General features: G+C 39.3%; 1 protein-coding gene across 1 annotated transcript; it reads right to left on the minus strand.

Moving 5' to 3' along the window:
- Positions 1-1,875: 1,875 nt before the first annotated feature.
- On the minus strand, positions 1,876-7,569 carry Penk (proenkephalin). The gene is made up of 4 exons (XM_046428578.2): positions 7,424-7,569; positions 7,282-7,337; positions 6,697-6,837; positions 1,876-2,875 (listed from the first exon to the last, which is right to left on the minus strand). The coding sequence occupies exons 3-4, from the start codon at positions 6,832-6,834 to the stop codon at positions 2,207-2,209; spliced, it is 807 nt and encodes a 268-aa protein (XP_046284534.1). The 5' UTR covers positions 6,835-6,837; positions 7,282-7,337; positions 7,424-7,569; the 3' UTR covers positions 1,876-2,206.
- Positions 7,570-23,716: the final 16,147 nt, after the last annotated feature.

Consider the following 23,716-nt stretch of genomic DNA (forward strand, 5'->3'; position numbering starts at 1 on the left):
AGAGTGTGACATTCACACCCCTGACATTGTGCAGCTCTGGGCAGAGGCCACAAGTGGTGAAATGAGCTGCATCCAGCTGTCCATTTACCATCCTGGTGTTTTAACCTCATTGCCCCAAAACAAAAAGGAAGAGCTTAAACATCTGTGCTTGCTTTGAAAAAAAAATGCATTTCTGTGATTATGACCTTATGTTATTTTCTGAAATGTGTATGCACAGTATTTCTGTAACATAACTATATTACCTTCTCAGGAAGCCACAGGGCATTTCCCTTTGCTCATTGGATAGTATAGACTGGATTCCTGCATGCAAATTTTGGGAATCATTTGCTCCAGGGGAGACAATTTAGTAACTTTTTAAAAATTCTCAAAATGATGACCCCCACACCTCTCAAATATGATCTGAAGATGTGTTTGACTCACATTGTTTTCAGCAGAATGAATTACCAACATTAAAAATCTTGGGATATTATCTTAAAAATCTAGATTTCAAGTTTCTTTGGAAAAGTCTGGCAATACTGAGCTGGCATGTCCAAGAGAAACAATTGGCTAAGGCTGAATAGAGAATCAGTATCTGCAATGTGACATGCTCCAATCACTCTTTCCCTTGAAATGGATTTTTTTTTTATATTTATTTTTTGATTGTAGTTGGACACAATACCTTTATTTCACTTATTTTATTTTTGTGCGGTGCTGAGGATCAAACCCAAGGTCCTGCACGCGTGAGGCGATCGCTCTGCAGCTGAGCCACAACCTCAGCCCCCTGAAATGGATTTTTAGGGTCAGCCACACTTGCTTCCTGACCTGCTTCACTTCCATTACGCGCATCTCTAGTTCTAAAGGAGGAGAGTTTTCAAACTCCTGAAAGAAAAGTTAAGTTTACCAAGGATCAGGAAGGTAGGTGGCGTAGTGGTCCATGAAGGTGGGGGCCTGTGACCTTATGCACTGGTCAGGAGGAAATGAATCTTCTAATGTGGATGTCCCAAAAGCCCTGTCAGGGGTGGACTTAAGAGGATAGACTGCCCAAGACAGTGGAGCTGTCTCATCAGAACAGACCCAGGTTTGGCTAATGGGTATCTTGTGGTCAACACTGTTGGACTGCAGACCATTGACTTATCTTCCACTTTCCTAAATTGCTGAACTCTAATATTTTGAACACAGGGGAAAGGGTAGGTGGGAGTCCTGGAAAAATGACCTGGTGGCTAGGGACTGAGCTGCATTTAGTTTCTATAAGAAAATAAAGAAATGTTACCTATCTTATGTCTGAATGTTGTCCTAAATGATTTTATTCATATGATATAATCACAAGTTCCTTATGTTTTGGGAATCTGCATTACATAAGTGTCACAATACAGTCCCTGATTACCTGGTTGCCAAATTCATTCTTTCATCCAATTCATTCATTCATATATCCATTCATCAGATATTAGAGAATCTAATACAGTCATAGTGTAAGGGTGTACCATGATAAACAAGACATAGTTCCAAGTTCTTCCAACTCTTGCTAGTGACATGGATAGGGGATAAGGAAATGGGGTGGAAAGGATACTGACTGCCAACAAGAAGACTGGAGGTTAATTCTATCTTTTAAGTGCTGAGCAACCTTGGGTCATGTACTTAGTCCCTCTGGGCTTCACTTTCTTCGTGTGTAAAATAGGGCTAAATAATCTTTACATCTTATTTTATTTTAATGCATTAACTTACCTATGATTTCCCATATAAGGAATTAAATAAGAAATGTTCTTGCAGCTTCAGTTAGAAGATAAGGAGGTCAGTGGCTGTTCTGTCAAAAGCAGGTTGTTGTGCGGTCTCTGAGTCTAGGATTTACTGTGGAAGCCTGAACATGCCTTGGAGAAGAAGAGACTTAGAAGAATATGGTGCAGTTGGGGTAATAGGTTTATTAGATCTATATACAAGGAAGCATTTATTGATATTTTGTCAAAAACAGGGAACAAGGTAACACACAATATTTTGGCGTGAAGACAAGAGAGCAACAATAGACCAAGATTGAGCTTAAAGACTCTCAAAAGAACACAGACCCTGAACTGACAACTTTCAGGCTGTAGAGTTATCCAGACCACATAGTTAATTGTAAAATGCAAGCGTCACATGACAAGAAAACACGATCAATGTTATCAATGAGGCAGTTTCTCACTGGAGGGGGGAGAGTGGATTGTGGGGGCCAGGGGTCACTTATGGGAAAGGGGTATTAAAATCGCATAAATCCTCCATATCTTTTTTCCATCTCGGGAACTTCTTTGGAATAACTTTCTCCTTCCTCATCGGAGGGCAGAGACTCAGCAAAGCGCTTCAGGAAGCCCCCATATCTTTTCTGGTAGTCCATCCACCACTCTGGGCGGCCCACTCTTCTCATGAAGCCCCCATAACGCTTCTGCAGCTCTTTGGCCTCGTCTTCCAGTTGGGGGCTTCTCTTGAGGCCCCTCATGAAGCCCCCATATCTCTTGCTCACGTCCTCATCATTGTCACTGCCATCCTGGGGGTGGCTCCCTCTCCCGCGGTTGTCACCTGTTCCCAGCAGCTCTTTCAGCAGGTCTGAGGAATTGGCCAGGGCGTCCCCCTCCTCTGCATCCTTCTTCATGAAGCCCCCGTACCTCTTGGCAAGGACTTCACCTCCATTGGCCTCTTCTTCGGGTTCCACGGGGTAAAGTTCATCCATCTTCTTCATGAAGCCTCCGTACCTCTTCATGAACCCCCCATACTTTTTGGCGAGCAAATGGCTCTCTTCCTGCTTGCTGCCATCTCTGAGGGTGTTGGTGCCATCTTGAGGAAGCTCGGGTTTGGACATCTGCAGGAGCTCCTTGCAGGTTTCCCAGATTTTGAGAGAGGGCAGTTGTCCTTCACATTCCAGCGTACAAGCCTGGGGAGACAATTGGAAGTGAGGATGAAAGGAGGCTTCTCTGATTTCCGTAAGTCAGCAAATTGGGGACCACAATATGTTAACTTTGATGTAGAGATTCCCATGGAATAAGATCATCCCCATTTTCATATCCTAACTTTTTAATCACTCAACAGGAAAATGAAACAAATGAAAACCGGAAAAAGGAAAGTGGGGGAATTGACTAAATCAAATTAGAAATCTGTCTTTGGATATTAAATCCACTGCACATACTGTGCCATTCCAATATTTTAGAAGACCACCCTAACCGATTTTAACTTAGAATGGTTGCCTTCACAATCTAATTCCACTGTATAATTTCTCCCTCATTTTGTTTGAAAAAAAAAAATTTTTTTTGACCAAAAGAGAGAAATTTCTTTTTACCTACTTAGGGATAGTCCCTTAAAATTCCTTTGATTTTATCTCACCAATAAAATCATTATTGGTAAGGCTCATTTGCTTTCTTTTGTTAATATTTTGCAACAATGGTAGCCAGTATTCCTGGAGACACGTTTGATCTTCAAATAGAAACAACAATTTCACAATAAATTTTAACAGAAAGACATCCTGAACACATAATTTAAGTCTTATGAATTATTTGAATTCTGATATGTTGATTTGCTAAAAATACATTGTTCCTCGATCAATTAAAACAGGTTTCATCATCTTGAACTGAATGTTGGCAATGATGAAATCAGCTATGAAGTTATACAGATACAAAGGCACAAATTAACAGTGTTCATTTTCTTAAATTGTGCCATTGGTGTAGAGTCAAAATCTTTTTCCACCTGAAAACATGTTATTCAATAAAATAGGAATGATCAGCATATAATTCTTTTCTTTTATTGTACAATAAATTCAAATCACCATAAGATGAAGGCTATACGTTTTAATGTTCTTCAGATTTTTTTTCTATTCAACAGATTACTTGCATATGATAAAAGGAGACTACTAATATTACAGGAATATTTATAAAATCTATAAGGTATTTCTTAGCATTTCAGGGATTTTTATATTTGCATCAGATCTACATACAGAACCCGGTTACAGTCACTTGATTTAGACAAAAATGCAAGGCCCTTTTTTGCTATTTAAAAATATACTGATACATAAATTGATATTAAATGATATTAAATACACACATATTATTTTAACAATGAAAATTATTTTCACAAAGAAAACATTTTATTCACGCAACAAAATATTTAGAATATATAGCCAACCAGTCCTCAATGTTATTTAAGCTTTTTGTGTCTAAGAAAATCAAATATATAAATAATATTAAAAAAATCAAAAGATGCTCTAATTAAAACTGTCCTGTTTTATCACTGATAATATCTAATTAAGGAATTTAAACATCATTAAAGAGTTAAGATGTTCAAGTGGCAGTGATATTTCCATTGCAATAACATTTCCATTCTAAAAAGAGAATTTTATGATCTTGTTTCCAAAAATTAATGTTTAATATTTTGTATACTTACACCAAAATGCTTTAAAAAATAGTGACAAACAATCACAGCCATCAATGCATCCTTAGTATTGATCACACACTGCATCCTATGGTCAGTATTGTATTAGATGGTAAATACTATTTGGACATCAGTAATGGCATGTCTGCTCATCTTTGCATCCTCCATGGTACCAAGCTCAAGTGTCTTTCACCTGATGGAAGCTCAATAAATATTTGTCACATTGATTTTACTCTTTATTTTCACCCAGGCAACCTCATTTCTCCTATGTCATTGTATCCAAGTTAAAAGGACAGAACGGCTGTAATCCCAGCAACATACACATTAACAAAATCTTTTGTCACTGAGAAAATAAAAACACTAAGTGTTAAGCGCCAATATAAAATAAATCAGTTGGTTATTATTCAAAATGTTTTCAAGTTTTTTTTGTTGTTGTTGATGAAGACTTATTTTTTTTTCCGTGTTGCTCACACTACATGTGCCATACCATCATCTGGATTAAAAAAAAAATCAGGAAGCAAAAATATAAAAAGAATATAAAAAGCAGTGAGGAGAAGTTTGAGAAAGGTGGTTAGTCTCTCTAATGAGTAGAGGCTGAGAAAAGTTGGCATTTTTGGTGATTTCCAGGGAAGGGCTAGCTGCCACACAATGGAATGCTGCTAGTGTCCCTCAGCAATGGAAAAGGAAGATGAGTAATATTTTTTGGAGCTTGGTGAAGTGAGCAAATTAAATACAAAGAATAACTTGAAAGATTGTTAACTGTCAGTTTTATTAATTCACTGAATAACAAAAATTAATTAAATCTGCAACTATTTTGAGGTCAGGCTGTGTGACTTAAAAAAATCTTCCAAATTCACATAACCTGAATGTAGATGACAGAGAATCCTAGGCTACCGAATGAACCATGTGTGTATCAAGCAGAGACAAAGCTCAAAACACATGTGATGGGGTAGGGGAATTATGGGGTCTGAAAGATGGATAGTCAATATGGCATGGTTTCAGTTCATTTCTATCTCATGTATAAAATCTGTCACTTGCAAGACCTATTCTTAGGTTTGTAACATTTGCTCAATTTTGAGACATAGTTTTAAAGCTCATGACTATAGGAGAAAGAATAATAACAGATAAAGGGAATGGTTCCCCCTACTTAAGATGGAACATTTGCCTCATAGTTTTAAAATATACATTACTATCTGTCTTTTAGGCCAAGTTAACACATATAAAATGAAACATCAGGAAATTCAAATACTCAAATGAAAAACACATTTAACCTGAAATATATACCTTGGATTTCTGGAGTCCTTTCCTCAGTATTCTTCTCCATTTCAAGCAACACCATAATATTAAATTTCTTCAAAGGCTCAAGCAGAGCAAGCTGATTAGCTTGGATTAATACATTACTCTCTACTGAGTTTTTTAGGCATCACAAATCTCAACAAATTGCAGAGGCAGTGCAAAGGAATTATTAAGGCTGTTAGTTAAGAATGAAGCCTCTCAAGTCTCAAAACCAGAGAATCTGGTCCGGAAAGCATCAGAGATGATTCAAGAACCAGTGGACTACATTCAGAATGATAGTCATTTTATCACGACCTCCCGCTAAGCCCTTTGCAGTGTGGTTTATCTTTGGACTGACACCACTTTTCTGGACACTGGCCATCTCTCCTGTGACCTTCTCATAACCAAATTGAACTGTTATTTTAGTCTGTATTATGAAAGTGTGGTCAAGACAAGTTGAATTCAGTCTCCACTTGTTTGTAATTAGGAATTCTTTCTATCCTGTCAATTGTGATTTCCCCTTCCCTCTTTTTTTTTAATCCCTTTCTCATCTCTTTGCTTGCTCCTATCCATAGGTGAGGGAGCTAGAAAAAAGAAATTCAAAAGGCGGAGATGAGATGTCATCAACAAAAATTGCATTTTTTTCGGGGGGAGGAATGATGGTTGAGTGTGAGCGGTCTTTAGCTGGGATGTTAGGAGTTGGGGTGGCTGTGTGTGTGGGGGTCTTCCTTTGGACTACTTTGGAGAGAACTCAGTGCTATCCAAGGTGCTGAAGAGAGACCTTTTCGGGGTTCTGGGATCCCCAGAGTTAAAACAAACTTGGTTTGTGTGGAGATATCTCTGCTCTAACCAGGGCCAGATAGTCGCCGGTCCCCAACGCTGAGAGCCAGAGCTAGACCTCAGTCAGCGTTCCTAGAACAACCAAGGTACCTGGGTCGTCAAGGGTTCGCGCTTCCGCGACTCTGACCCGTGTGACCGAGGGACGTGTCCCGAGGCAGGCCCAAGGCTGTCAGCGAACTGTCCCGGCGACTAGCTTCACTCAACAAGCGCAACACTTACCAGGAAGTTGATGTCGCCAGGGCGCACTAGGCGGTAGCTGCATGTCGCGCAGTCTTGGCTGCAATCCGCCTGCACAGTAGCCAGGATCCCAGGTCCGAGAGCCAGCAGCCAAGTACAAAGTCTCAGGAACCGCGCCATGGGCTGCGAGGAGAGAAGCACTCGCGCTCAGAGTCTGTCCTGGCGCAGAAAGGATCCCTGGGAGAGACCCCTCGCTGAGACAACCCCAGGTGGGAGGGGGTCGTCTGAGCAACAGCCCTTGGGGACTCTCCTTCCTGGGATCCCCCTCCTCCCGCGCTGCACAACAGGGAGACCCAGGAATAGCTCAGATCGTTTTGCTCCCAGGTTGGAGCAGTCACCCCCAGCCAGAGGAACACTGCTATCTTCCTGGGAGTCCCTTGCCCAGGGCAGAGTGATGGCGCAAACGCCTGAGCACAAGTGCTATAGAGCAAGCTCTTGGGGAAGCACGATGTTGACTGGGGTCACAAGGAAGAATCGGGAGAAAGATGAGGGGAAGCATGCAATGAGAACAAGGGGACGTCCCCAAACCTGCAAGAGCAAAGGTGAGTTTGGGGCAAATTCACTCACGTTGACGCTGTTCAGATGGAGCAGGTGGTTGGTAAAATCGGGTCCCAGACAGGATTCTGGAAGGAAGAGAAGAAGGCAAGTGTGAGGAAGGCGGCGTCGGGGGAGAAGCCGGCCAGGGTGCACTGTCTGACGTGGGCCTCACCTTTGCAGTCCTCAGCGTTGCCGCGGGGCCGCGGGCTGGGCTGCGGGACTCTGAGCGCCTGCCTCACTGTCCCGAGGCTAGCGGCGGCTGAAGCCACTTTATAATTAGCCCCAAACCGAAGGAGGCGCGCGCGCCCCAATCGCCAGCGGGCTGCAGCTGACGCAGGCCCTACGCCAGCCCCGCGCCGACGCTTTCGCGGGAGGGGTCAGTCCCCAGCGCCTGCACACGGGGCTCCCAGGGTGGGGGTGGGAGTGGGGGTGCTTGGTGGCTCGTCTCACCGCCGGGTGACAAATCCAAGGCAATTAGGAAGTTTGGGGAGGGAGTGAGGTGGGGTCAACTTCCCCGCATAAAGTCACTGAAATTGCACGGTGGGATGCCTGCTCCCAGAGGGAAACCGAGGTGGGGGCGTTGGTTGGGCAGATGGGGCTGACTGTCTTAGATTCTGGGATATGCTGGACACCCTCTGAGATGGTGAATCTTCCCCTTTCTTCCCACCTCCTCCCCAGGTGCCCGCGTGGCATTAAGCAGGGCCATCCGGAATGTCCTCATTTATTCACCCTCAAGTTCCCCACACTTGACTGAGTTCCTTGTTGCAGCGCTTAGTAGCTTCAGGCACGCATTAGGCGTGCAGTTCATGGTTACAGAAATGAATGATTGAAACTTTCAGGGGATCTTATTGCCCCTCTTCTGTTAGTGAGACTCCTGTCCAAAGAAGCAAGCAAAACCTCAGGTTCTACACGGATTGCGCACAGTTCTGGCACCGCCAGAGGAAGGGACGCGTCTTCATTCAGCTCCCTAGACAGGGTCCCAAGTCGGGGACTCGCTGACTCCAGCGCTGCGTCTAGGGTGTCCCGTGGTGTTTGATGAGTTAGAGAAGGTGCCCCGGTGTTTGTGATGTCAGCGCCCCAGGACAGTGGTGTTCAGAAAGAAGGAGGGTCCCTGTGCTCAGGACTCCAGTGTTCAGCACGTGTACATGTTTTCCGCAGGAATTGGGAAGAAAGCAGACAGTCGTGTCTGGGGCTTGTGATTGATCTGCTTCCCTACTTCCTGGGTCTGCAAAAGATCGCCAATAAGCAAACTCCTCACTAAATAGTCGAAGGCCTCAGTTTTCCCATTTGGAAAATAGGGACAGAGGTATTGCACCATTCACAGAGTCAAGGTGTTCAGAAGAGAATCAAACGGAATAATGGACAACGTCATTTATCCTTGGGCCAGGTACATAGCGAACTCTCAACAAGTATTTTGAGCTACCTGTCATCCATATATCTTTTGATCTATCTGTCCATCACTGATTTATATCTATCTTGTGTTCATCCATCCACCTATGTGTTTATCGATCTCGCTGGCCCTAGAGGATATCATAAACAGTTCTAGAGCTCATACATAGAGAAAAAGTCCAAGGGCGTTCTCGGCCAAGTATGTCCTCTGCAAAGAACTAACAGTGGCGAGGACCTGCATCCGCGCGACTCCTGCGGGGCTCCCGTCGCGCTGCATCTCCCATTTTGGTCGCTAGAGGGCGGCGCTCTCCTGCGTAGGCTGGACACACGGGGGACTCCTGTATTCTCCATTCCCTGTGGGTCTCGAAGTGCCGTCTGCAGACACGCCACCTGGAGTGGCCCCAGAGCGGCACCCGCGCATCACCTGCTCCTGGGTGGGGGCAGCCTAGTGGCTGCTCTCGAAAGCACAGCTTCTGTGTGGGGCGGGAGAACCCCCAACACCGTTCTAAGAAGTCTGCTTTGCCCTCTTACTAGAAAAATACATTTCCACTTGGCCCTTTCAGGCTCTCCGGGTCAGGGGTCCTAACGGTATCCTTTCCTGTTCCATACCCTCTCCCCATTGAAATAGAGAGCCTCTGTCTTAAAAGAGATTTCCCCCTGTTGCGCAGGTTCTGAAAAGGAAGTCAACTACATAGCAGAACAGTGCAAAAGGAGTGCACGGAAAACATCCTGCTTAAATTAAAGACAACTTGCTAGCTCAGAGCACTTGTTTCCTGGGGTCACCCCAGAACCTTAAGCACGTAATCAGGCAGAAGGCTGAGGTATGTCTGTGGAATTACAGTTCACACTGCTGGACAGGCTAAGACTTCTGAGGATCTTGGAAAAGTAGAAGTGAAAGTCTGAGAGGGTCCTTAAGGAGTCTTTCAAATCCGCAGTCTGTATATGGGAAAAACTGAGGCATAGAAAGTCCAAGTGACCAACCCAGGCAGTGGCAAACCAGGTTCCTCAGCCTCTTTAGGGAGGTTTCTTATCTGGCACTTGCCTTGGGTTTAGTTTATTTCTGGACCCATTAAAGTCTGCTCTGGGTTAGTTCCTTGGTGAGGCTGCAGAACTTTAAATGTCCAGGTGTGTGTGAGGTATGCCCTCTAGAAGGAGAGCAAGGGTGCATGTCCCCAGGACCTGCCCAGATGCTTGGGACACAGTCACTGCACACCTAAAATCTGGGACATTCTCTTCCCATCAGCCCTGGAAGCTAAAAGTCATACATATCTGTACTCATTTCCCTATATTAGAATGGTGGCAAACAATTGCAAGAAATCCATCTTTTCCCCATGATCAAATATTTATTGAGGACAAAGATTTTGCTGTTATGTTCTGGGAAAAAGCTGTTGCAGAAATCAGACTTGGAAAAAAAGGGAAGGGATCATTTTTTTTTAAAGCATTTAATCCAGAGATTTCTGATTCTCAGATCAAGTTCAAGACCTTTGTCTTCTTCTCATCCCCAAACAGATTCAACCCAGAGACCAGGAAATGTGACATTTAAAGCCCTGATAATTAGTGATATTTTACTGCATTCTTAGGTGTTTTGGAAGGAGGGATTTTACAAAGTCTTCCAGGTGTCCATTTCCATCATGTTCAGGATGGAAGATATCTAAACTGAATGATTCAGGTACCCATTCCCCCTTGCCCTCCCTTCTGCCACCCAAACACATATATTTTATTGCACAGAACTATTTCTTTCTGTTCTTCTCTTTCCAAAGTAGCAGTAGTGGAAACAAGGCAGTTCTGCGCACTGGTGATTGTGTAATGCTTCAACATAAAAGCACCATGTTCTAACATTTCAGATGTTTGGAGTCATGCCAGAGGCAGAGGAAACTTGCCTGTTTTCATTTAAAATCCAAAGTGCATGCTTTGCAAAATGGTATTCTGTGAGCTGGGCATGTTACCGTGAGGAATAACTGTTAAGGGATTCTTTTGAGACAGGCGCAGAACACTGGAGAGCAGAGCAGCTGTAAGTGGAGTCAGTTTGAACAAGATGTTTTTTATGGTAAGATAAATTCCCATTTTAAGAAAACCCTGTGCTGGTACATTCTCATTCTCAAAATCAAGGAGACAGAATAAAACCCTTGAAACAAAAGGTAAAAGACTAAGAAGTTGCATAAAACTGAGTTTAAATAATAGAAAATGTGTCAACATATGTGTGTGTATGTGTGTGTGTGTGCGTGTGTGTGCGTGTATGTGTGAGAGAGAGAGAGAGAGAAGAAAATTAAACCAAGAACAACAAGCATACTGTTTTTATACAATAAACTTGAAGAGAAGAGAAACAAACTTCTTAAATATTTGGCCTTCATCATTCAGACAGGAAAAAGATCAATTTTAGTACTAAGCATATGCAATCAGATAATGAATAAAACAAGTCATATTATGACTCATTAGATTCAAAGAAGGCCTAGCTGAAAATCCATTCAATACTGTGTTTCTTGAGGAGTTTGAATATTAGTAATAACCTTTGGAATTGTTTTAAGAATTTAATAGAGAAAAAGGTGAAGATTGTGTTAAAAAATTGTATTGCCTCATTGGATGTAAACCTTTTTTTTTTTAACAATTTGATTTTGACTTGGATTTGATTGATTGTTCCCCAACTCGAATTCCAGATGTTACCGATGAGACCTGAATAGAAGGCCCTCAAAAATATTAATTAAACAAATGAATGAATGAAGACATCCACCAAAGAAACAATTTCCACAACTGAAACCATGCTAGAAAAGAAGTTCTAAAAAGGTTTTGAGCTTTAATAAATCGCTGGGGAACATGGTGCTAAATGAAATTTAGAAAGTTAAGGATTGAAATTTTATTTTATATGTGGGAGCTAGAGAGCAAAAAAGGGGGAAAAAGGAAAAATCTTGTGAAAATAGAATGGAGGATAATAAAATAGAGGAAGAGAATCAAGAAAGAAGGAGAAGGGGAGAGCAAGGGAAGGTAATGGAGAAGGGAATCAACCAAATTTTGTTATGTGCATGTTTGAACGTCTCACAATGAATCTCACTTTTACGTATAATTATGATGCAACAATTAAAAAATAAATAGAAAGGAGACCAGTAGAGAAGAGGAAAAAAGATTAGGGAAGGGACGATGAGAGGAAAAGGGAAAATACTAAGAATGAAATTGAAAAAAAATGTTATTTTGTAGGCATGTATTAATATATCACAATGAATCCCATTATTATGTATAATTATAATGTGCTAATAAAACATAAAAAATAAATCTCTGGAATAAATATTAATGGTTTTTGTCATCAGGTTCTTAAGGGGAATTCCCTTGCATATGATCCACAACAGAGAGGTTTGCACATAGTAGTTCCTGAATAAAGTCACTTTATAAAAAAGTATCCCTGTTTATATAGTTAGAGCTCTCCTAGCTCCTATATACCTGGAATAGACTGAAGAAGTTAAACATTTTCATAAAATTATATAGGGAGGGAGCTCAAATACCTGCGGAGTTAATTTGTAAAAAGTTTTAACAAACTGAAAACTTAGCAACTCTTTTGAGATTCATCAGAAATCTGGGGTCACAGGGCAAACCAATGAACTTCCCCTGCCCACCCTAAAAACTTGGAGAGAATAATAGATGAATGCAAAGAATCCAGCTTGCTGTAGCAGAAACCCAGGAGCACAAGCCTCAAACGGAACTAGTGCCAAAGTAGGAAAACCTGAATTATAACTAACAACTTTCTGAAGTCTCAGCGTGGACAAGGCTGAGCAAAAATTCCAGAGAGATCCAGTCCTTTGGTTGGTTCCCACACTTTTGTGAGCTTTATGTCCAGGAGCATCAGGTTATCACTGTGAATATGTATCATAAAAACACCTCAAAAGGAAGCAGAAGGAACTATATTAATACTTGTATAGCTTCTTTACAAAAATAAAACATCAATTATATTCCTCTGTTTAAAATATTTCAGTATTCCATATTAGCTTTTCTTTTCTTTCCTTTTTTTTTTGGGGGGGGGGATGTGTGGGGACTGGGGATTGAACCCAGGGGACCTTACCACTAAGCTACTCCTTAGCTCTTTTTATGTTTGTTTGTTTGTTTGTTTGTTTTGAGGCAGAGTCTCACTGAGTTGCTGAAGACCTTGCTAAATTGCTGAGGCTGGGTTTATACTTGTGATCCTCCTGCCTCAGCCTCCTGAGTTTCTGGGACTACAGGTGTGTGCCATCAAGTCTGGCCAGACATAGTACTCTTGATTGGCAATTTTTATCTCTTAGCATTTTAAGTGTAGGCTCTCACTTCTTTCTGACTTTCAATATTTCTTATGAGAAAACTGCTGATAGTCTTGTGTGGGGATCCCCTTGCATGAGATGAGTTTCTTTTTTTCTTGCTACTCTCAAAATTCTTTGTCTTCGGATAATTTGATTACAAGATGCCTTGTGTGGACTTATTTATTAATGACCTTGTATTTTCATTGTACTGTAGTAAGCTTGAATCTCTGAGGCAAAATAGTCTTTGTTCAGTTTCTTGTTTGTCATGTCCGTGGCCTCTTATTTTTGCAGCTATGATTTGGTTGCCTTAAAAGAGGGTTCAAATAGTGAAAGCAAGTAAGTAATCTAATAATGACTTAAGGAAAGACTATCTACATGAATTCAGTATTCCATATCAAAAATAACAGTCAAAGAATAACTTATAGGCTGGGTGCAGTGGCACATGCCTATAATCCCAGCAGCTTTGGAGGCTGAGGCAAGAGGATTGCAAGTTCAAAGCCAGCTTCACCAATGGCGGAGACACTGGGCAACTCATTCTCATTGAGACCCTTCCTCTAAATGAAGTACAAAATAGGGCTGAGTTCAATTCCTGGTACCCACCCCCACCCCTGGCAAAAAAAAAAAAAGAACAATTTATAATAACTTCAGGTAGAAAGCTTGCTTCATAAAGCTGTATTTAGATATTCCTAGAGGATGGGACTTCTACATAACACACACCCATCTTATCAATTTTTATTTCATTTGGAATATTTTTTGTAGCATTTAACTTTAATGTGTCTGCACTAAGTACAGAAAATTAGGAAAAAATAAGATGTACCAGAGTTCTTTGGGCTGGAGCACTTGGAGAAGCCACAAAAGAGTGGGATTCAAAAAAGTATTCAGAAGAGGGGAGTCTTAGGGTGCAGCGGAGTGACCAGAAGGAGCCTATAAATAAAGGGAGAAGCTGGGTACAAGGGAGTAAGAATAGGGAACTGGTATGATGTGGGAAGCCTTTGGCTGTTGGGGTGTGGGGCAGTGGGAGTGAAACCAGAAGGAAGAAGACTGCTCAGAAGATGGCTCAGCCACTCTCAGGTGGGGACTGCAGAGGGTATGCTCCCTCAGGCCTGAAGACATGCAGATATCTGGGAAATGTGGCACCTGGAGACAAGGGGTCTGAGGGACACACCTCCTTGGAATTTCTGGTCACTGATGGGACAGACAGACTAGCAGATCACTTACTCTTGTCTCGTGTGTTGTTAGTTTTTGCCACTCTATTACTTCTTAGCCCTTACAAAACTTTGTAAGCATAAAATCTGGCTGATTTTACTACCTTTCTTTTTACAAAAGCATTTTCCAAATCTATATCGATTCTTCTCTCTGCCCAGCATCTATCCTCCTTCCCCACGGTTAAGATGTCTGAGGATGGTCTAACTTTCAACCCTCCTTCTTCTCTGGTGAATTCCTTACTTCACTGGAAATTCGATTTGGTTCTTACCACTAGAGTGAAATCATATTGAAGTCAGCGATAACTTTAATTATAAAAACTCCAAAGCCCATGTGCTGTGTGCCGGTGCCCACTCCCTCTTTCTGAATATTCTCCCCGATGGATGCTGTTTTCTATGACCAGTTGACAGATCGTGCGTATTCTCTCCTGGACTTCTTTGTTCCTCTGACTGTCACTTAAATGGAGATATTCCATATGGTTTCATTTTGTGGCTCATCCCATCTCAAGTTACAACTCAGCATGGGAAATTGTATCCATTCTAGAACTTTACCTCTCACCTATGTTACTTATTCTCAAATTTCTCTCCAGCTTGGGAATCCTTCTTTGTTTACATAAACATTTCTCAATGTGTATGGGTCCCAGGCACCTCAAACTTGTCATGTGTTAAACTACTTTAATGATCTATTCTTCAAATCATCCCTGCTCCTGTATTCACTCCCAGTGAATGGGAAACATCTGGACATTGTTACTTTTAAAATTTAATTTTTAATTTTAGCCATTCTAGTGGGCATGTGATACCACATGATTTTAATTGCATTTCCCCTGATGACTAATGAATGACAATGAACTTTTAAAAATGTGTATTTTGGTCATTTATATCTTTTGTGATCTATCTGTTCAAATATTTTACCCATTTTTATTGGGTTCTTTATCTTTTTATGAGTGAGTTGTAAGAGTTCTTTATATATGCTGACTGTAAGTTCTGTGTTATAAATACTTATTGTGAAAATCTTCTCCCAGTGTCAGGATTGCTTTTTTATATTATTAATCATATCTTGTGAAGAACCGAATATTTTTATTTTGATGAAGTTCACAGTTTATCAATTTTCTTTTATAGCTTACAATATTTGTATCGTCTAAGAAATCTCTGCCTACCCCAAAGCTGTGAAGACACTGACCTACTTTCTTCTATTAGCTTTACAGCTTCAGAAATTATGTTTACATCTTTGATACATGTCTAGTTAATAGTTGTATCTGATATAACATTAGGGTTCATTCCCCCAAGTTCATTTTTCCCCAAAATAAATACCTAGTGTTCCCAGCATTATTTACTGAAAAGACAATTTTGCCCCATTTAAAATCATCCCAGAACATGATGAAAAAAATCAATTGACCTCATACATTTGGATATATTTTTGAATTTTGTGTGATTCTTTTTTGTTCCACTGATCAATATTTCTACCTTTGTGAAAACATTCCATATTCTTTTAATTATTGCAGCTTTATACTAAATCTTGAAACTAAGCAGTATAAATTATCCTTTTTTTGGTAATCATTTTTATCTGATATAGCTTTTTTACATGTTCATATAAATACTAGAATCAACTTATCACTTCATACAAAAAGCCAGCTCAGACTTCAATTAGATTGCATTAAATCTATAGATCAATTTCAGGATAATTGACATTTTCATAATTATGTCTTCTGGTCCATGAGCATGGTACATCTCTTCATTTATTCAGGCCTTCTTTTATTTCTTTAAGCAACATTTGTAGTTTTAAGTATATATTTATTGTACAAATTTTATAAAATTTATTCCTAAGCATTTTATAAGTTGTTTTAAAAAAACAATATTCGATTTGCTATTGGTTCTGTCTTATCATTAAATGGACAGGCAAATTCTTATAGATGCCCATTTTATTTTGCCTTAGATTAAAATTAGTAGTGCATTTCTCCTCTTCTAACTTGGAATGATTTCCAATAATCTCTTTTCATTTCCCAAGTGTAGGCACAGGTACTGATATGTAGTGGGTGCTCAATAAAATTTTTTTGAATGAAGATAGGTATAACTTTCAGGATCAAATTGACTTTGGTTTAGGTTTCAAAAGACCATTAAAAATCACTGAGAATTTAAAACTCTGGGGATTCTCATAGTTTGAGCTATATCTGAACAGCAGAGTGAAGTGATTTGACAATTATTTAACTGACTGAAAAATGTAGAACACTTTTCTACACTTGATTCACATTCAAATTATCCATTGTTCATCTTAACAAGATAAGTGTCAAATCACATCCTCACTTGTGTTATCTCAGGAGTGTTACCTAAGAGAAGTGAAAAAAGCGTGGCCCCCTAGTAATTCCCAAAGCAAGAGTATTGTGCTCATATAGTGTAGGGAGCTGGTGCAGCTCAGGGCTATAATAGCATTCAGAGAACATTAGGGTGGGAAGGTCCTCAAGTAGAAAGGATCCAGACGTTAAAGTGATAGTTGGATGAGATGACTCAAGTGGGTACCTATCCAGTCTTGAGTTTCTGTGATAGTTGGACAAAATTACTGATTTATCTTCAAAAGAAATAATTTATGTAGAAGGAAACTAATTTTTTAAAATTATTTTTATTCTAATTTGTTATATATGACAGCATTACAATTTATTACACTTTTAGAGCACAATTTTTCATATCTCTGGTTGTATATAAAGTATATTCACACTATTTGTGTCTTCATACATGCACTTAGGGTAATGATGTCTATTTCATTCCACCATCTTTCCTACCCTCATCCTCCTCCCTTCCCCTCCCACCCTTTTGCACTATCTAGAGTTTGTCTAATCCTCCCATGCTCCCCTTCCCAACCCCAATATGAATCATCCTCCTTATATCAGAAAAAACATTAGGCATTTGGTTTTTTGAGATTGGCTAATGTCACTTAGCATTGTATTCTCCAACTCCATCCACTTATCTGCAAATGCCATGATTTTTTTCTCTTTTATTGCTGAGTAATATTGCATGTGTATATATCCCACATTTTCTTTATCCATTTATCCACTGAAGGGCATCTCGGTTGGCTCCACAGTTTAGCTATTGTGAATTGTGCTGCTATAAACAATGTTTAGTATCTGTAGTATAGTTTAGTTCCTATAGTATGCTGTTTTTAAGTCCTTTGGGTATAGACGGAGGAGAGGGATAGCTGGGTCAAATGGTGGCTCCATTCCCAGCTTTCCATGGAATCTCCATGATACTTTCCATATTGGCTGCACCAATTTGCAGTCCCACCAACAATGTATGAGTGTACCTTTCTCCCCACATCCTTGCCAACACTAATTGTTGTTTGTCTTCTTAATAGCTGCCATTCTGACTGGAGTGAGATGAAACCTTAGAGTAGTTTTTATTTGCATTTCTCTAATTTCTAGAGATGTTGAACATTTTTTCATATATTTGTTGATTGATTGTATATCATCTTCTGAGAGGTGTCAGTTCAGGTCCTTGGTCCATTTATTGATTGGGCTATTTGTTTTTTGGTGTTTAGCTTTTTGAGTTCTTTATATATCCTAGAGATTAGTGCTCTATCTGATGTTCGAGTGGTAAAAATTTGCTCCCAAGCTGAAGGCTCTCTAATCACCACACTGATTGTTTCTTTTGTTGAGAAGAAGCTTTTTAGTTAGAATCCATCCCATTAATTTATTCTTGATTTTAATTCTTGTGCTATAGGAGTCTTATTAAGGAAGTTGGGGCCTAATTCGACCTGATGGAGATTGGGCCTACTTTTTCTTCTAATAGGCACAGTGTCTAGTTCTTTTAGTTTCTAGTTCTTTGATCCACTTTGAGTTGAGTTTTGTGCATGGTGAGAGAGAGGGATTTAATTTCATTTTGTTGCATATGGAATTCCAGTTTTCCTAACACCATTTGTTGAAGAGGATGTCTTTTCCGCAATGTATATTTTTGGCACCTTTGTCTAATACAAGATAACTGTAATTATGTGGGTTGGTCTCTGTGTCCTCTATCCTATACTATTGGTCTACCAGTCTATTTTGGTGTCAATATAATGCTGTTTTTGTTACCATTGCTCTGTAGTATAGGTTAAGGTGTGGTATTGTGATGCCACCTGCTTCACTCTTCTTTCTAAGGATTACTTTAGCTATTTTAGTTCTTTAATTTTTCCAGATGAATTTCATGACTGCTTTTTCTATTTCTTTGAGGAATGTTATTGGGATTTTGATTGGAATTGCACTAAATCTGTATAGTGCTTTTGGCAGTATGGTCATTTTGACAAAATTAATTCTGTAGTTTTTATTGTAGAGGTCTTTCACCTCTTTTGTTAGATTGATTCCCAAGTATTTTATTTTTTTCAGGCTATTCTAAATGGGGTAGGTTTCCTCGTTTCCCTTTGTTGCTGATATACAGAAATGCCTTTGATTTATGGGTGTTGATTTTTGTATGCTGCTACTTTGCTGAAGTTTTCTGGTGGAATTATTTGGGTCTTCTAGGTATAGAATCATACCATCAGCAAATAGTGGTAATTTAAGTTCTTCTTTTCCTATCCATATCCCTTTAACTTTCTTTTGTCTGTCTAATTGCTCTGACTAGTTTTTCAAGAACTATGTTAAATGGAAGTGGTGAAAGAAGGCATCCCTGTCTTATTCCAGATTTTAGAGGGAATGCTTTCAATTTTTCTCCATTTGGTATGAAGTTGGCCTGGGGCTTAGCATAGATAGCTTTTACAATGTTGAGATAAGTACCTGTTATCCCAAGTTTTTCTAGTGTTTTGAACATGAAGGGGTTCTGTATTTTGTCAAATGCCTTTTCTGCATCTATTGAGATGATCATATGATTCTTTAAGTCTATTGATGTGATGAATTTGAACTATTGACTTCCATATGTTGAACCAACATTGCATCCCTGGGAGGAATCCCACTTGATTGTTGTGCATTCTTTTTGATATGTTTTTGTATTCAATTCACCAGAATTTTATTGAGAATTTTTGCATCTATGTCCATTGGAGATATTGGTCTGAAGTTTTCTTTCTTTGATGTGTCTTTGCCTGGTTTTGGAATAAGGGTGATATTGGCCTCATAGAATGAGTTTTGAAGAACTCCCTCTTTTTCTATTTAATAAAATAATTTGTAGAGTATAGGTGTTAGTGCTTCTTTATAGGTCTTGTAGAACTCAGCTGTGTATCCATCTGGTCCCGGGATTTTCTTGTTGGTAGGCTTCTGATGGTGTCTTCTATTTCCTTGCTTGAAATTGATATGTTTAAATTGTGTATATCATCCTAATTCAATTTGGGCAACCCATATGCCTCTAGAAATTTGTCAAAGCCTTCAATATTTTATATTTTATTAGAGTACGAGTTTTCAAAATAATTTCTGATTATTTTTTGTCTTTCTGTAATGTCTCGTGATATTTCCTTTTTCATCATATATGTTAGTGATTTGAGTTTTTTCTCTCTCTCTTTTGTTAGCATGGCTAAGGGTTTGTCAATTTTATTTATTTTTTTCAAATAATCACATTTTTGTTTTGTCAATTTTTCTTTTGTTTCAATTTCATTGACTTCAGCTCTGATTTTAATTATTTCCTGTCTTCTACTGCTTTTGGTGTTGATTTGTTATTCTTTTTCTAGGGCTTTGAGATTTTAGTGTTAGGACATTTATTTGTTGACTTTTTCTTCTTTTAAGGAATGAACTCCATGCAATATACTTTCCTCTTAGTACTGCCTTCATAGTGTTCCAGAGATTTTGATATGTTTTATCAATGTTCGCATTTACCTCTAAGAATTTTTTAATCTCCTCCTTGATGTATTTTGCAACCCATTGTTCATTCAGTAGCATATTATTTAGTCTCCAGGTGTTGGAGTAGTTTTTATTTTTTATTTTATCATTGATTCCTAATTTCATTCCATTGTGATCTGATAGAATGCAGGGTAGTATCTCTACTTTGCTTTTGGTATTTATTTAGATTTGATTTGTAGCCTAATATAGGGTCTATTTTAGAGAAGGATCCATGTGCTGCTCAGAAGAAAGTGTATTCACTTGTTAAAGGATGAAATGTTCTCTATATGTCAGTTAAGTCTAAGTAATTGATTGTATTATTGAGTTCTATAGTTTCTTTGTTCAGATTTTGTTTGGAAGATCTATCCAATGGTGAAAGAAGTGTTATAAAGTAATCCAGAATTATTGTGTTGTGGTCAATTTGACTCTTCATCTTGAGAAGAGTTTTTTTTTTTTAATGAACATAGATATTCCATTGTTTGGGGCATATATATTTATAATTGTTATGTATTGTTGGTGTATGGTTCTCTTGAGCAGTATGTAATGTCCTTCTTTGTCCCTTTTGATTAACTTTAGTTTAAAGTCGACTTTATTTGGAAAATAAAGGATGGAAATCCCTGCTTGCTTCTGCAGTCCATGTGAGTGGTATGATTTTCCTAACCTTTCACCTTCAGTCCATATATGTCTTTTCCTATGAGATGAATCTCTTGGAGACAGCATTTTGTTGGGTCTTTGTTTTTTGATCCAATCAGCTAGCCTATGTCTTTTTTTTTTAAAGGGGGGGGGGAATTTTAATATTTATTTTTAGTTTTCGGCGGACACAACATCTTTGTTTTGAATGTGGTGCTGAGGATCGAACCCGGGCCTCACGCATGCCAGGCGAGCTTGCTACCGCTTGAGCCACATCCCTAGCCCCCTATGTCTTTTGATTTGTGAGTTTAGGCCATTAACATTTAGGGTTATTATTGAGACATGATTTGTATTTTCAGCCATTTTTGTTATTTAACTTGACTTGTTTTTTCCTTTGATTAGTTTTTCCTTTAGTGTAATACCTCCCTCTGCTGATTTTCATTTCTTCTTCATAGAATATTTTGCCAAGGATGTTCTGTAGTGCAGGTTTTCTAACTGTAAATTCTTTTAACTTTTGTTTATCATGGAAGGTTTTTATTTCATCATCAAATCTAAAGCTTAATTTTGCTGTATACAAAATTCTGTGTTGGCATCCATTTTCTTTCAGAGCTTGATATATGTTGTGCAAGATCTTCTAGCTTTCAGAGTCTGGGTTGAAAAATCTGCACATAACCTAATTGGTTTCCCTCTATATGTAATCTGATTTCTTCCTCTCATAGCTTTTAATGTTCTCTCCTTATCCTCTGTCTTAGGCATTTTCATTATAATGTGGCTTGGTGTGGGTCTTTGGTGATTTTGTACATTTGGCATCCTGTAAGCTTCTTGAATTTGGTTTTCCAAGTCATTCTTCATATTTGGGCAATTTTCTAATATTATTTCATTGAATAGATTGTTCATTCCTTTGGTTTGGAACTCTATGTCTTCCTCCATCCCAATAACTCTTAACTTTGGTCTTTTTATGTTATCCCATATTTCCTGAATGTTCTGCTCATGGTTTCTTATCATTTTCACTGTGTGGTCTACATTCTTTTCAAGATTATATATTTTGTCTTCATTGTCTGAAGTCTTGTCTACCAAGTGGTCTAATCTGTTTGTGATGCTTTCAATTGAGCTTTTAATTTGGTGTATTGTTTCTTTCTTTTCAAGGATTTCTGTTTTTCTTTCCAGAACCTCTGTCTCCCTATTGAAGTGATCTTTTTTCTTCCTCTATTTGTTTATGTAGCTCTTTGTCAAAATGTTTTTTTTTTTTTTTGCTGCCTGTATTTGCTCTCTTATATCATCCTTTAATTCACAGAACATTTTAATTTTGTACATCCTGAACTCCTTCTCTGTAATTTCATCTCCTTTGCTGGGCTTGGATTCTAATAATGTGGTTTCTTGATTTCTTTGGGGCACTTTCTTCCCTTGTCTTTTCATGTTGCTCATGTGTCTTCCTTTCTATCTCTGTGGATCTGAGGCATTACCGTTTTTACCCTATAGGCTTATAGTGCTTCTGTAGGGTTCCAATACCTCACATTTGAGGGGAAGGACAATGTAAACAGATCCCAATATAAACAAAATACCACCTAAAACCAAATAGCTGTTATTAAGACCTTTACAGTTTGGTCACAATGTACAGAAATGGTGAATTTTCTACAATATAATCAGTACATTTGTAGAAGCATTTACAGTTTCTGATGGTGGACAGAGAACCAGAGGTGAGGTGTAGGAAGATATGGTGAGGAGGTATGATATGAGGATATAAAGTTATTATATCTTAGGAAGTGTGAAAGAGAAATCTAAAGAAGAAAGTTAGTAGCAGGAGAATAGATAGGTAATAATTTTGGGTAGACAAGTAAGAGGGAAGACAGTAGAATACATAAAACAAACAAATATTAGAAAAAATTTAAAAAAATGTTAAAATAGTAAATATTGGAGAGAAAAAAGAAAAAAAAAAACAAGAAGAATAAAAAAAGAATATACAACACAACGGTAATATACTATTCAGTCATCTCAGTCCTCAGTATCCTAATTCATACAAAGTACTTTCACAATGTTGGGGATGTGAGGGCAGGAGAAAAAAGAAAAAAAAATCTTGAAGGAAGAAATAAGGATTGTTTTGGGTGGAGATCAATATCTTTCCCTCTTCCCTTCTCATCCAATAGGTGGGGTTGTCTATTCTTAGTTGGTCTCTTCGCCCTCAGGATGGTGGAGGTTACCAGGGTGTGAGGGTTGGTCTTGGGCGCAGGGCACCTGGAAGTGGGGTATATAGCATCCGCCAGTCCCATTAGGAGACTGCACCTCAAGGATCTCCTTTTGGGGTCTGCTCCTGTGACATGGGCACCAGGCCTTATCTCTTTATCTCTCCTGTAGACCTTACAGTTTCTGCCCCCAAATTAGTCTCTAAAGTGTGTCTCCCTCACCCTCTCCCTAATCAGGAATCTTTCTCTCTTGTGTGTTGCATTCTGGTAACTGCGCACCTGTCGCTTAGGGCTGTTTTGAATTGGGCAGTCACTCTGTGGAGTTAGTGGCTGCTGGGGATTGGGGGAAATTAGAAAACTAGGGGTACTTGGCTATCCTGTGTTCCAAACTGGTAGTTTACCCCCAGGTGATATAGTGAATAGTGGGGAGTCAGAAGTCCTTTTGTAACACTGAGGCCTGAGGTCTGCTGAAGTGGTGCCCATAATTCCTGCGAGGGAGCAGCTGTGGAGAGGTCCTCTGTCACTCTCAGCACAGCAGTATTCCCACTAGTTGAGACCCAGGTGATGGAGCCACACAAAATGCTGCCTCCCTCTGGCCCGCCATCTTGGATCCCCAGGTAAATAATTTTTTATTTTTGTATCTTAGCCTGTTTGTGCCACCATAACAACTTACCTGAAACTGAATAATTAGTAAGAATAAAAATGTATTTCTCCTAGTTCTGGGAGCTAATGTCTAAGATCAAAGCACCAGGAGTTTTGGTGTCTGATAAAGGCCCTGTCTCTTCTTATTTTTTATTTCCTTTGTAGTACTGGAGATTGAATCCAGGACCTTGCACATGCTTGGTGATCATTCTACCTTTGAGCCCAATCCTCAGATCTCCTTCTCTTACTTTCTAAGATGGTGTCTTGCTGCTGCATCTGGAAGGGACGAACACTGCATCCTCACATGGCAGAAGGGACAAAAATGTAAAGTGGACCAAATCTCACAGGAGCCTCTTATATAAGTGCCTTAGTCCTATTCATGAGTGAGAAACTCTCACGAC

This window comes from Marmota monax, unplaced genomic scaffold (assembly GCF_021218885.2).
Source record: "Marmota monax isolate L192 unplaced genomic scaffold, Marmota_monax_Labrador192_F-V1.1 WCK01_AAM20220418_F8-fsc00044, whole genome shotgun sequence".
Lineage (NCBI taxonomy): Eukaryota > Metazoa > Chordata > Mammalia > Rodentia > Sciuridae > Marmota > Marmota monax.

Bases quoted from the DNA above. Each gene is read 5' to 3' on its own strand.
- Penk (XM_046428578.2), bottom strand. From the start codon at position 6,834: ATGGCGCGGTTCCTGAGACTTTGTACTTGGCTGCTGGCTCTCGGACCT. The intron at 2,876-6,696 runs GTAAGTGTTGCG...TTGTCTCCCCAG, and splicing joins CTGGCGACATCAACTTCCTG to GCTTGTACGCTGGAATGTGA.